Below are 12,858 nucleotides of genomic sequence, written 5' to 3'. Positions count from 1 at the left end.
ATGCAGAGCCAGGAGACGTGCTGCCCCGTGCCTTCTCCCCCTAAAATATGCGATGGGGCACATGAACCGCAGGGATTTCCTGATGGATTCAGGTATGAAAGCATTTGGAGTTGCAGCGAGCCTAAATTCAGACTTGTCCTTGTGCCTTGTATTTCCTGCTGGCTGCCTCCTGGTCCCCAGAGACATCTTGACGTAGGAAATATTGTCCATAAGGTTATAGCAGGAATTTAGGTTGACTAAATATGGGCCTCAGCATTCACCTGGGGAGTAAGCAGGGAGTAACCAGTGTGCTGTAAATTCACGCCCAGACTTGCTGAGCATTCACTCAAGCCCTCAGAAGTTGCTTGCCTGACTTTTTATGGGCAATGCCCTGAGCGCACTGGTAGAAGTGGGAAGCAGTTATTACAAAAGATTGAGAGAGCATGCTGAGAGTACACATAGGTGAGCTTGCCTCAACGAACCAAATAAATGAGTGTGAGACCATAATATTTCTAAAACCAATTGTAAGGCTGGAATCATTGCTGTGAAATAAAGTTTTAAATAGATATTACAGGCAGTATAGTCTGTCCCATAATGCCTCAGAAAAAAACATCACCATCAAAAAGCAGCTCTTCTTGCTCTGATATTTCAGTCGAGGTAGCATTTATGTGATGTCTGGAAACTTCGGGGGGAGTTATGTCTATACCTGCAAGTGGGATAGGCTATATCTTCATTAGCAAGCAGTGCAGCCAAGCAGGAAGAGATATATAAAGCACAACATATGCTGAGCACCCAATCTCAGCATTTCTGGGAGCTGGGGATTATTGCTCTGGTTTGCCTCTAATGTGGTCATGTGCATTAGGCACGCACCAGGAGTCCATTTTCCAGTTTTGTTTCATCTGCAGGAGGCCAAGGCCGTGCGAGCATCTCGCAGCGCAATGCAAAACGTGGGGGAGATGGAAAGAGCAGTAAATTCCCTGCAAAAATACTGGAGGGAAGGGGGAGAGGGAGAGGGGTGCCCTCTGCCTTGCACCCACCCCAATCCCCTCCCTGAGAGCAACCCCCTTGCTTACTTTGGGTTTATCCGTTTCCCTTTGCAGCAGGATGGGATTTGCAGCATTTCCCTTGTTCCCAATGTGGATGGAGAGCAGCTGGGAGATGGTTAACGAGCCTGTCGGACTCTTGTACACGCTAAGCAGCCCCAGTGTGCCATGCTGTGTGAGCTGCAGAAAGAAAAGGCGAGAGAAGCAATCTCTCTTATTTATCCGTTCCGAAATATAACCGTAAATTGTGTTATCATTTTGTCGATATACAGGGGCTTCCAAAGATTTCAAATAAATAATGTTATGACCCCGGGTGCCTTATTGATTTTTTAATAATTTCAAAGAGAAACCACTCAGTTTCCTGTTTGCTGACAAATTCTTTTCTCCCCAAGGAATTCCCATTGAGCATGTATTAAAGACAGGATAAAATAATTCCAAGGAAATCCAGAAAGAGGGCTTTCTGCATGGACTCTACTCAGCAAATGGGTATTTAACCTCTGACCAGTGACGACAGGTCTCTTTTAGCTCTATTAGATCAACAGCAAGCTACTATAATTAAATAAAAAAACTGTTTAGAGCCTCACCGAACATGTCCTGGGAATTAAAGCATATGGCAGGGATAGGGAAAAAAGACTTTCCGTATGCTAATGACCCTTGATGTCTGAAATAAATTAGATCCATTAGAGTTTATGCTCAATAAAAGAAAGACTTTAAGCACTCCAAAGTTAGTGACTCGAGACCGATTTTGGCTTAGAAATTCAATCTGCCTACTTATTAATTCTTAGTAAGGCTCTGAAGGAGACAGGGGATGCAAAATCATAATTCTGTGCTGTATCAGAATTTTAAAGTGCCATCAGTTTCTTTTCCTTCTTTTTTTAATTAAACCATTTATCATGCTTCCTTTTTTTGTTCTTCTCATTAATTTGATTTTGTTCCCATTTTTGTTTAATTTCTTTCTTTTTAAGGTTTCATTTATCCTATTTCAACTGAACAGAGAACCCAGAATGAATATGGATTTTCTTGTAAGTTTAATGTTTCATTTTACGTTCCTGGATGCTAATGTGATGCTGTTCCACGGGTCAAGCTTTAGCGTTACACCAGCTCTGTGTGACTAGGCAAAGAGGGACCAGTTGGGCAGAGTAAGTGGCAAGCTGCCTGCTTGACAGAGGTAGCAGTGTTCCACTGTCAGTGGGTTGACACAGGATGATAACAGCCCTTATGCCCAAGGAAAATGGGAGAAGATACTGCCTCAAAGACAGAAACTGGAGAGAATGAACCCTCTCTCTTGTTAGCATTTCCTTAGCAATCAGAAGAAATGTGGTAGAGAGATTAATTTCCATTGAGCTGGAACTCAGAGAACTGCTTCTTGAACTGCTGGGGATAAAAATCCTGCTTTTCTGAGGCTGGTGCATTGAAAGTCTGATAGGCAGAGGCTGATGAAGTTTGATCGGTCCTTTTCAATATCTGCCAGCTCTCACTTATATGGCTAGAGGGCAGCCTGGCTTAAATGGCTAAAAGGTGAGGAGCAAATAAATAAATAAATAAGAATTATTCACATGTTTTAAATTAACAGAAATAGGGTACTAAAAAGGTCTGTTTGTTTTTTTTTTTTTTTTTTTTTTTTTCATTATGCTATCTCTGTTACTGGGACTCTTCACTGTATAGAAGCACATCAAATTTTGATCATGTACTCAGTCCTTCTGGAAAAAAAATGTCTAGTGGATAATGATGCTAGAGATTAGCCTGGAATTAGTGCTGAAGATACTGTATAAGCAGCTAGTAGAAATATCATAGCCATTTTCTCACAAGACAGCTATAATAAATCTGGGTTCCTTTTGGTAAATTACCACATTATTTCTTGTTCTTGCTTCGGCTTTTATCCAAATATGTATGTGTTAATGCCAGTGATGAGAATTTAGAGGCTGATTCTCTGCTTTCCTGGATTTTTTTAGAGGAAAATAAGTGTAAGGGAAAATGGCTTGACACATTACAGGTCAGAAAAACCAAACTCAAAGATACGTTCTGATACTTCAGGCATTCTCTAAAACCGAAACTTTTTCTGTTCCCTTCATTAAAACAATAAGGATTCCAAAGTTTGCAACCCCACAGCATGATCTTTGGTGTCAGATGAACCGCTAAATGCTAATACTACGATACTGTGTCACTAAGATGTACCAATTTATTTCATGGATTTAATTTGCTTCATGAGACTAACTCTGTAACGTGTTGTCCTTAGTAGTTCAGTGCCTGGGTACCAGATAGATGAACAAGCAGATAGGTACAAAGATAGAACACGAGTTAGAGAGAAATCAAAGATCGTTTCCCATCAAAAGGGCATAGACCTGTTATATAGCTTTAGAAATGGCTTTTAAATTAACCTATAAAAAGGTAGTAAATATCTGCAGGAAACGAGAATAATAAGAATGTATTTTCTCAAAAGTCCCTGTGTGGAGCGTGTTGCTTTAAGGTTCCTGGCCTCTCTCCCTCTAGCTGCTCCTGACTCGGATGATGTTGCTCTCTACGTCGGGATCGTCATTGCCGTGATCGTGTGCCTGGCTATTTCTGTGGTTGTGGCCCTCTTCGTCTATCGCAAGAATCACCGTGACTTCGAGTCAGACATTATCGACTCCTCGGCGCTAAACGGAGGATTTCAGCCTGTTAATATCAAGGCTGCAAGGCAAGGTTAGTTGTCATAGCACTCCATGTTGACCAATTCAGGGATATGCTATGAGAACATGGTCTCTGGGGCTGTATGAATGATATTCGCTGGATGCTTGTTGGCACTTCATAAAAGGGAGAAAGATTATATCCATTTGTTTCTGATGGCCAAGTGCTAAAAACCCATGGTGGCCTTTTTCAGATGTGTTCAAGAACATACAGCAGAGGTACTTAGCTTGTAAAGAGAGAAGGTGAATGTGAGAGTGAAACAGGCATTTATAAAAATACAGGTCTTGCTCAAATTTAAATCAAAATCAAAGCTATGACAAAAACAAGAGAGACAGGATTCATCACGGGAATAATACAATACAATAATTCTATCACATCCACCTCCCCTTTGTTTCACTAATAGCCTTCTTTACTGTGCCATGTCTCCACAGGCATAAATAGTAGTTTAACAAGTACTTTACTTTCAATGGACAATATAGAAGAAGTTGTAGTGGATATCATTTAATAAAGAACATCTTTATCACATGTGCATAATAGCTTGATGATTTCCACACTTTGGCAGCCAGAAAACAGCCACTCAAATGAGCTGGTTTTTTCAAGACCCCCATTTAGGCGGAAGAGTTCCTCTTTTTTTTTTTTTTTTTTTTTTTCAATACATGTTTATGAAGAATAAATCAAAGTAAGAGTTACAATGACAAGAGAGTTGCCATACAGAAGGTTAGCAGAAATGTCATTTTCTTTGCTGAGGATATCAAAGTGTGTGACACAGGTACTAATCCCACACTGGCAGGGAGTCATGGGCACAATGACTTCATAGCTTTGTTCTCTCTGTTATTTCAGGAATTCTGTCTTTAGGCCAATTAGATAAATTGGTTAGTGATTCTCACTTAGCATTTAAGGAAGGAGTATTAGCTAATAAAACTAAATCTACTGAGTATGGAAGACTTCTTGCCCTGAAGCTAGGCATATTATGCTTGAAATCTGAGCACAGTCTGGAAAATAATCCCAGTGAAAAATACTTAGAGCAGAAACATGCTGTAATTTTGTATAACAATTAGAGTGCAGAGTGGCTGGGCCAATACTAGCTCTGGGAGATTGCTAGATATAGATGCCTGGGAAAGGAGATGAAGGTCAGTTTACAAGGACTTTGTATATCATAATCTTTGGTATGAGCAGAACAGAATGAAAAACCAAATCATTAGTAGGAAGAAAGTCGTCAGAACAGAGAATTAATCATAAGCAATATGGTTCTTCTTTCTCATTTCCAATGCAGACCTCCTGGCAGTGCCACCAGACCTCACTTCTGCAGCAGCCATGTACAGGGGTCCTGTTTATGCTTTGCATGATGTCTCTGATAAAATCCCGATGACAAATTCTCCAATCTTGGACCCTCTGCCCAACCTGAAGATTAAGGTCTATAATACCTCTGGTGCAGTCACCCCCAGGATGACCTCTCTGACTTCTCCTCCAAGCTGTCCCCACAGATTACCCAGTCCCTGCTGGAGAATGAGACCCTGAACATGAAGAATCAGAGCCTTGCTCGGCAAACAGACCCATCGTGTACTGCATTTGGGACCTTCAACTCATTAGGGGGCCACCTAATAATTCCCAATTCAGGTAAGTGCTAGCCATGTTTTAGGGTTTTAAGTGGAGTTAGCTTTCTTCTATGCCAGAAAACAAAAAAACAAACAAACAAAAAAAAAAAACAGGGTCACTCCATCACTCCTGGGACTGTGCCTTTTCTTTGTTCAAAACAAACAGATGTTTTTCCCCAATTCAGATTAACTAAGATACTTCAAGGATCCTTTCCCCAACGTCGTGGCTGCCTTTTTAGCAAAATTTTGCAGGGCTCTTACCACTTTCTGAGATACGTTAGGCTTCAGTGCTCCCCTGTGTGAAGTGAGATTCAACATCCTTGAACTTTTCCTTTCATGCAGCTCTAGAAAAGGGACTACAAGCCAGAAAGCCTCAATCTTGTCATCACACATAAAAAGGACAAATTAATTAAAAAACAAATTGGTTGTTCCACTTCCAATTCATTGCAGACTGTGTGGTATTGCAGTAGGATAGCAGAATGCTAATTTTTGGAAGGCTTTTTTTCCTGCACACATTATATAGTCAAGGAAAATAAGGCCCAAGAGTGTCTTGTCCATATTTCTCTCCTTGTTATATATAGTGTTGATTTTTTTTACAACATCAGAATGGGGTTTAATCAAATGCATGATGCAGTGGATTTGGGGGTTATGCAAGTTTCCCTCTTTCCACAGTGGTCAGGAATCCCCCTGCCACTGGTCTGATCCCAGGTAGTATCCCCTTTCTCTGGTGCACTGAGTCCAGGTAGTAGACTTGTGAGACCACCACTCACAACTACCCAGTGCTGTAGCTGAAGGTCTCACAGCTTCCAGCTTTACATCCTGTGGTCAGCTCTTGGCCATTTTACTGCACTGTGCCCTGTCTGAGGAGATGGTGCCTAACCTTGTCTCCTGCTCCTTTGCTGAATCTTTTTTTGTTCATTGATGTTATGGAGAAAGCAAAACATGTAGGTGGCCCAGAACCAGTTTGTTCCTTCTAGGATACAGCCCTATACAGCCCAGGAAGCAGCCAAAAGTGGGCCCTCCTCTTTGAGTATCAATGGAGAAACACTGATATTAAATTTAAGAGCCTAAGTGGAAGGTGAATTGCTTAAAGAAGTCTGGTACTAACTGCTAAGTAACATTGAAAATTCATGCCACACAATCCTGGATTTCGCATTTTTCTAAGCTGCAGCTGGGGGTAGACATTAATACTCAGGTTTCTTATGCCATGGTGGTGCACATTGTCAGCAAAGTCCATTAGTCATATTTAATTCACATATATTAATATCAATTTGTAAGGAAAAAGAAATGCTTATTTATTTCTGTAATTGCTTCAAAATGATTAAAATAAGTTTTGTAAAATACATCAATCTGTCTACTGCTACTTACTGTGTATGCATCCGTGCTGCTTCTAGACATATGTATATCCTCCTAGCAGTATGATAAAAGTCCTTCATTTACCCTGTGCCTGCCCTCTTACAGCTGAAAACAGGCACAGGGGAGGTTGTGACAGCCCTGTAAAGAAACAAGTCAGAAAACCTTCCATAGATAATCTCTCTCCTTCAAAATCCAGCTATGGGACTGAGCCGTAGTAAATCCCTAGTACATGGGAGGTTTCCAGTGTAACCAAAACCTGTGTGCTGAAGAGAAGATACAGGACTGTGCAAGGATTTTATTACTCTTATATGCCTTTATTGGGCATATATGCAAATAATCTGCCTATACGTTTGTATTCAGCTACACAGTCATAGCTGAATTAAGTCCTTGCCAGTGGTTCCCCACTGCCCCTCACCTGCACAGACAGCTGGCTGAGCCGTGTCCAGCAGTGTGCAGCAGTGAGATCCTCTGCTGTGTTTGTCATGCAAAGACAGGACCCTCTGCTTCCCCAGGATTTCTGCTCGATTTCTGAAATCACAGCAATGTAAGAACGGTGTTTTGTAATCAAATGTGCAGCTTATCAGCGCTGCAAAGGGCACAGAGTGTATTTGCACAGGTTTTTTCAAGGTTGGATATCCGAATTTTGAGCCACTCCGCAGAAGTAGGCACATTCAGAATACTAAGAAGCCCCATTTTTTCTCCCTTGTAGTCTAATTAGAAGCTGAGTGCATTAAAAGACAGGGTGCCAGTTGCAGAGCCCATCTTTCAAGAAACAACTAGTTCTTGTTGCTTCCTGGGACAGTACTCTGCTGCCTTTCTCTCCTGCTTTTAATTAAATAAGGATTGCCTAAGGAGATATGTCCTGTTACAACTGCTGGAAACTTGAGTCAGAGTTGTTCCTTTTCCCATTATTTTAAAAGGTAAGAAGCGGCGTAACCATCTGTCTGATCTTTAAATAAAATAAAAGGGAAGGGAAGAAAATCCTCTTCTCCACTCCACGACTGCAGTGCCAAGACACAACAGGAGCAAGGAGTGACCATCTGATCACAGGCGATTCTGGGGTTGCCTACTTTATCTCCAGAGTTGCTGAACTCATTTAGAGTCTTTTTGTGAGGCTGGGTGAAAATCTGGCATTGCAGGCTTCATCTTCTGCTTCTTCTGTTGCTCTTCTTCGCAGGCCCACCTGGGTTTTTCTTTCTTTTTTTTTTTTTTCTTTTGTTTTCTTTTCTCCATTTTATCTTTTGTGTCTCTTCTGTTCTGCAGGAGTGAGCTTGCTGATCCCAGCGGGGGCCGTTCCCCAGGGGAGAGTCTATGAGATGTATGTGACAGTTCACAGGAAGGAGAGCATGAGGTAAAACATACTTGCTTGCACATTTATTTGCTTGTGCATTAACAGAGGGGAAAAGGGTGTGGGGAAAATGTAGTAACTGAAACCCTGTGATAATACGCTTATGCAAAGCCAGCTGTGCTGAAGCTATTTGCTAACCTGGAGGTAAATGCGAGCAAAGCTGAGGATAAACTTTGCCACAAAACCAGCTCAGACTTTTGCTTTCCTAATGAAGAGCTGCATTCTGCAGCAAGCTCTCAAGCTGGGGAGAGATGCTGAATCAAAGCCAGAAGCAGGGAAAATAAGCCAGCATGAATCTGGTGCAGCAGAGAAGATGTGAGGTAATCTCCTAATAAAGACCTGTGCCACAAAAGGGGCAGGGAGCGGAGGAGCAGGGTGACAAATGGACTCAGCAGAGGGGCGAGTGCCTGAGCGCCTGTCCTGGAAAGCCTCCTCTCCTGCTATAAGAAAGGTGAATCTTTATTTTACCATCCACGTGCTTGGCTGGTCCGTGCAGTGATGAGGATGGAGCCAGAAGCATTTGCTGTCCTCTGCCTCTCCGTGCCCCAGGCACACCACAGCAAGGGCCATGCAGACCCAGCATCAGGACAATCCTTGTTCTGCCCACAGACCTCTGTCTGCACGTGTGGCCAGTTTGTATTCCTGATCTTGATGTCTATTGAGCGATGTGGCAGCCTTGGCATTAAAAAAAAAAAAAAAAAAAAAAGTTTCCAAAACGACCAAGATACTATTGCAGCAATTTAGGAAAACTTAATGGAGAGGAAGGTGAGATCTTGATCTTCAGAATGGACTCGTGTACAAAGGCTGAATGGCAAATGTGAAACTAAGCAATCATTACACGGTACTTTGCCTCTTTCTCCTCCTCATAGCTAGACACATTTTTTGGCTCTGCCCTTTAATGGCTTTTATAATGTGCTAAGCCACAGCTGTTTATACACTGCGTGATATTGAACACTATTCTTTAGCTTGGTAGTCTCTCACCCATGCTAAAATAATCTGCTTAAGGAAAAAAATAAGTAACACCTTCCCCCCACCCCCCCTGTATTTTTGCATACATTATTCATGGCCTGCTCTTTGAAAACAGATAATTGCAGCTACAGAAAAAAAGCGTCTTTGTTCATATCTAATATTGATTGTATTCCTGTTACTTTGGGCTGTGTTTTGAAGATGCTTACAAACAACATCGAAAAAGCACTGTTTCCCGGAGAGGGAAAAATAATGAAAATCAGAGGGCTTCCCCTGTTATTCAAATGCCTCCAAATCTCTCTCCTTTAAATATCTAACTCTTCCCCCCCCAGAAAAATGTTTTGTTACCAGAAGTTGTATGTGCAATTATTTTCTTTCCAGTCAGCTAGGAGGCAAATTTCCAGGAGGGAATCCCTGCTTCCTTATTCATGCAACTGTAGGCAACCAACGCTGCATGCTAGCCTGATTTATTGGCTTTGGGGATCATAAAGCCTCCTCTGTGTGTGTTGTGATAGCTGTTACTCAGCAGGTCGCACACAGAGGGGTAGGTCAACCTGTACCGGGGGAAGTGTGGCTGGAGCTGTGCTGGCCACCAAACTGAGCGTAGATGTGCAGAAGTACAGAAAGGTGTGAGCCTTCGCTTGAAATGAAGATTTTGGGAAGTGATTTCTTTCCCCAGCAGAGAGCAGGCTGGCTTGGCCATAAGGGCAGCAGAGGTCTTCCTGTCATGGTTAGAAGAGCCCTACATGGGGCCCAACTGCTTCGGTTTTGTTTCTTTTCGGTGGTGTGTTTTGTGGTTTTTTTTTTTGTTTTTTTTTTTTTGGAGGGGGAGATAGGGGCAGAGGGTGCTGCTGGGGCTGTTTTGTTTGTTTGCTTGTTTTATTTTGATTTGTTTGTTTGTATTTGTTTAGCTTTTTTATATAATAGTTTTTCGGCTCCTCTCCAGAATACCATGCTTCTCATGTTCATGGAAACCAAACACTTCTTATGGCATTGAAATTGGAGTTCATCAGCTATCACCCAGATCACTCTGAACTGAATATTCACCCAAAATTACCTAAACACAGTGGGACTGTACCATCCTCCCCTGTTACTTGTTTCCTTTCCCCGGATGCCCGTGGGCAGAAAGTGCTGACTGCACCCAGCACCCAGCCGCACTGGCCTCCTGCCATGGCACTGTGCTACCAAAACTCTTTTACCTCCCTTTCTGCAGCAGAGATGCACTTCTGCTCGCGTTTCCACCAGTATGGGCCACAGATGTTGCTTGCTATAATTGGAGCCATATGAGTGCCGCAAGTTGGTGTGCAGTGTAAATTATTTTTTAAATCTGTTACCGCGCTGCCGCAGCACTCCAGCAGAGAGTGGTAGCCCACAGTGAGGACTAGCTGCAGACATTTACTTTTGTGGCCAGCCAGTAGCTGGAGTGTGTTCAATAAACCCAGTGAGGGCCTGTATTTATTTTCATGGTCACTGTGTAAATGTGCATGGATTGAAAAGCCCTGTCGTGCATTGATGTAGTTTGAAAGGGCACGTATAGGACACTATAAAGTGTAAGTTATAATCCTCTTGATATACAAACAGCACTGAGGCGAGAATTTGGTCCTCATAGTGTTACCCTAAATAAAACCAATGAAGCAACAGAGGGGCGCACCATTGCAGATCACAAGCATATCTCCAGCAACTTAAGATTTAGCTCATACTTTGTTCATAGAAATACGAAACAACTGCTGAACAGTCAAGCTGAAACAGGAAATCTGTTATCCCTCAGAGCCCTGCAAATTCCCCTTTTCTTTTCCTTCCTTTGTTTTCCTAATCCATTTCCCCCAGTTAGTCTCTGAAACCTGTAGTACAGAAATTTGAAAGACTTCGCAACCCAGTAATATCACTCTTTGTGTTGCCTTGCAGATTGGTTAGGAGAGCTTTCCAGGACACTCTGTTTATTCCATTCCACAGCCATCAAAGCATGTGAGAGCAGGAGGGTCACCCTAAAAGCATTATCCTTCCGCAGTGAATTGGGGTTCTGATGGCTTGCAATAGAGGCCACTTTGAGGCAGTTGTTTTCTCTGTGCGTGTTGGCGTGCTTATGGCACAGGATTTTTTTTCTTTTCCTAGCCCAGTGCTCCATCGGGCTGGTTTTCCTGCTCCTGCACTGCAAGCTAATCCTCATTCTGCCCGTCAATTGTGGCAGGATGGATTGCAAGCAGCTACTGGGCACTGATCCCTGGCTGGCATGAGAGATTCATGTTGACCTGATGAAAAGGTCCATGAAGTGACTTACAGTGCAGAAAAAGGATATCTATGTATATATGTTTGTGTTTGTGTACAGACAGATAGATAATTAAAAAATAAATAAGTGAGAAGCCTACGTGAATATTTCACAGCTGTCAGACAGGTTTCTCTCTCACGCTCACTGGCTCCAATAGAGCCAATAATCTCTGTCACTGATGATCAGATGTTCTCCCCCTTAGTCTGGGGAAGTGCCATCAACTTGCAATTTGCAAGAAGGGGTTCCTTCCTGGGCTTTAAAATAAACACATTGTTGTGACCATGACCTGGCAAGGGGCTGTTGCCGTGAGCAGATGGAAAAGCCTAGGTCTTAGACAATTAAGGATTAAATAGCGAGAGTATAAACCCAAAGTCTTCAGGATTTTCCTGACTGTTTCGTGTTGAAGAACAAATGTAGCTCTGCAGTAAATTAGTGAGCTGTGTGCTTCCTTTGGAAACATCTGGCACTGGTCAGTGCTGTATGGGGTCTGGGTCTTGATGGACCACTGTTTTCATCTCATGCGGCAGCTCCTGTGTTTCCTGTACGAGCTCCTGCTGGGCTCATATGGCTTTAGGTGGAACTGCTCTTGCATACTGTAATCGGAGGCAGGAACTGCACTAAATGTAGCACGGTGAAGGACAGTTCTGTATAATACATTGCGCAGGAGATGATGCAAATGAGGATGGATGTCACCTCTTCCAGGAAATGTGACAACCCTGGAGAACGGAGCATGCAGCTGTCCTGAAGTTCTTGCAGGAAGGCACATGTATAAATGGTCTGACTTCCAAATCAGCTACCTTCAGAGAGGGAAGGGTTGTGTAAGCCTCCTCAGGATCTGGACCAGTGGCTTCACATTGTATGTAAAAGGCAGACTTCATATTAAGTCACCTAGCTGATCAATGAGTTTGATCCAAGGAGCGACACCGCCTTTTTCACCAGTAAGCACCAAGCTTGGTTAAGTGAAATAAAAGAAATTGAAGTCTTCTGTGTCTGGTTCCACCACCTTCCTTTTGTATCCCAGTTGCACAAAAATAATTGCTTGCAACTCCAGAAGACAATGTCTGCCAATCATTTTAATTGAAACATTTGAAATAAAAAAGACCAGACCAGCAGCAAAAGGGGAGGAAAGTTTCTCAGATCACCTTCCTTCTAAAGGCAGACTTGCAGGAGAACCAGGAGGCCAGTCAAGAATATTAGATTTGAAACTCAAGAGGGAACACGTGTTAAAAATAAAGTCCCAGCAATGAAAGGAGAAATAAAATGTCTTTCCTCTGACTTTTGGCTAAGCTGTGTGGAAGGGTTGCCATCTGTTGCTGCGAGTTATCCCTCCCTCCCTCCCTGCTCTGCTCTGTGCCTCCTGTTTTCAGGGAGCACGGTCATTGCCTGTAACATTGATGCACGGTGCCAGGGAGCGCAACAGAGCCCACCGAGGAGCAGAGATTTCTCTAGTTGTGCTCACATCTGCTGCCTGACAGCTACCTTAATGAAAACAGTCTGGCTCATTACAGGGAGACCGTTTTGAATGAGTAATCCCATTAAAAAACACAAATTTGATTGTGAAAGGGCTGGATACAGTGAATAAAAGTTTGTTCTTTTTTTTTAAATAAAAGTTGACTGTTCTTGATGAGCAGTGCAAGA

General features: G+C 42.7%; 1 protein-coding gene across 1 annotated transcript in view; it reads left to right on the top strand.

Moving 5' to 3' along the window:
* UNC5C (unc-5 netrin receptor C) overlaps window positions 1-12,858 on the top strand; it is a 247,808-nt gene that overhangs the window by 220,141 nt on the left and 14,809 nt on the right. The window contains 5 exon segments of the mRNA XM_048049472.2: window positions 1,988-2,044; window positions 3,513-3,704; window positions 4,963-5,124; window positions 5,127-5,306; window positions 7,904-7,991. Of these exon segments, the coding sequence (XP_047905429.2) occupies window positions 1,988-2,044; window positions 3,513-3,704; window positions 4,963-5,124; window positions 5,127-5,306; window positions 7,904-7,991 (679 nt within the window).

The sequence above is a fragment of the Anser cygnoides genome, chromosome 4, assembly GCF_040182565.1.
Source record: "Anser cygnoides isolate HZ-2024a breed goose chromosome 4, Taihu_goose_T2T_genome, whole genome shotgun sequence".
Lineage (NCBI taxonomy): Eukaryota > Metazoa > Chordata > Aves > Anseriformes > Anatidae > Anser > Anser cygnoides.
This window is presented reverse-complemented; position numbering and strand designations above follow the sequence as displayed.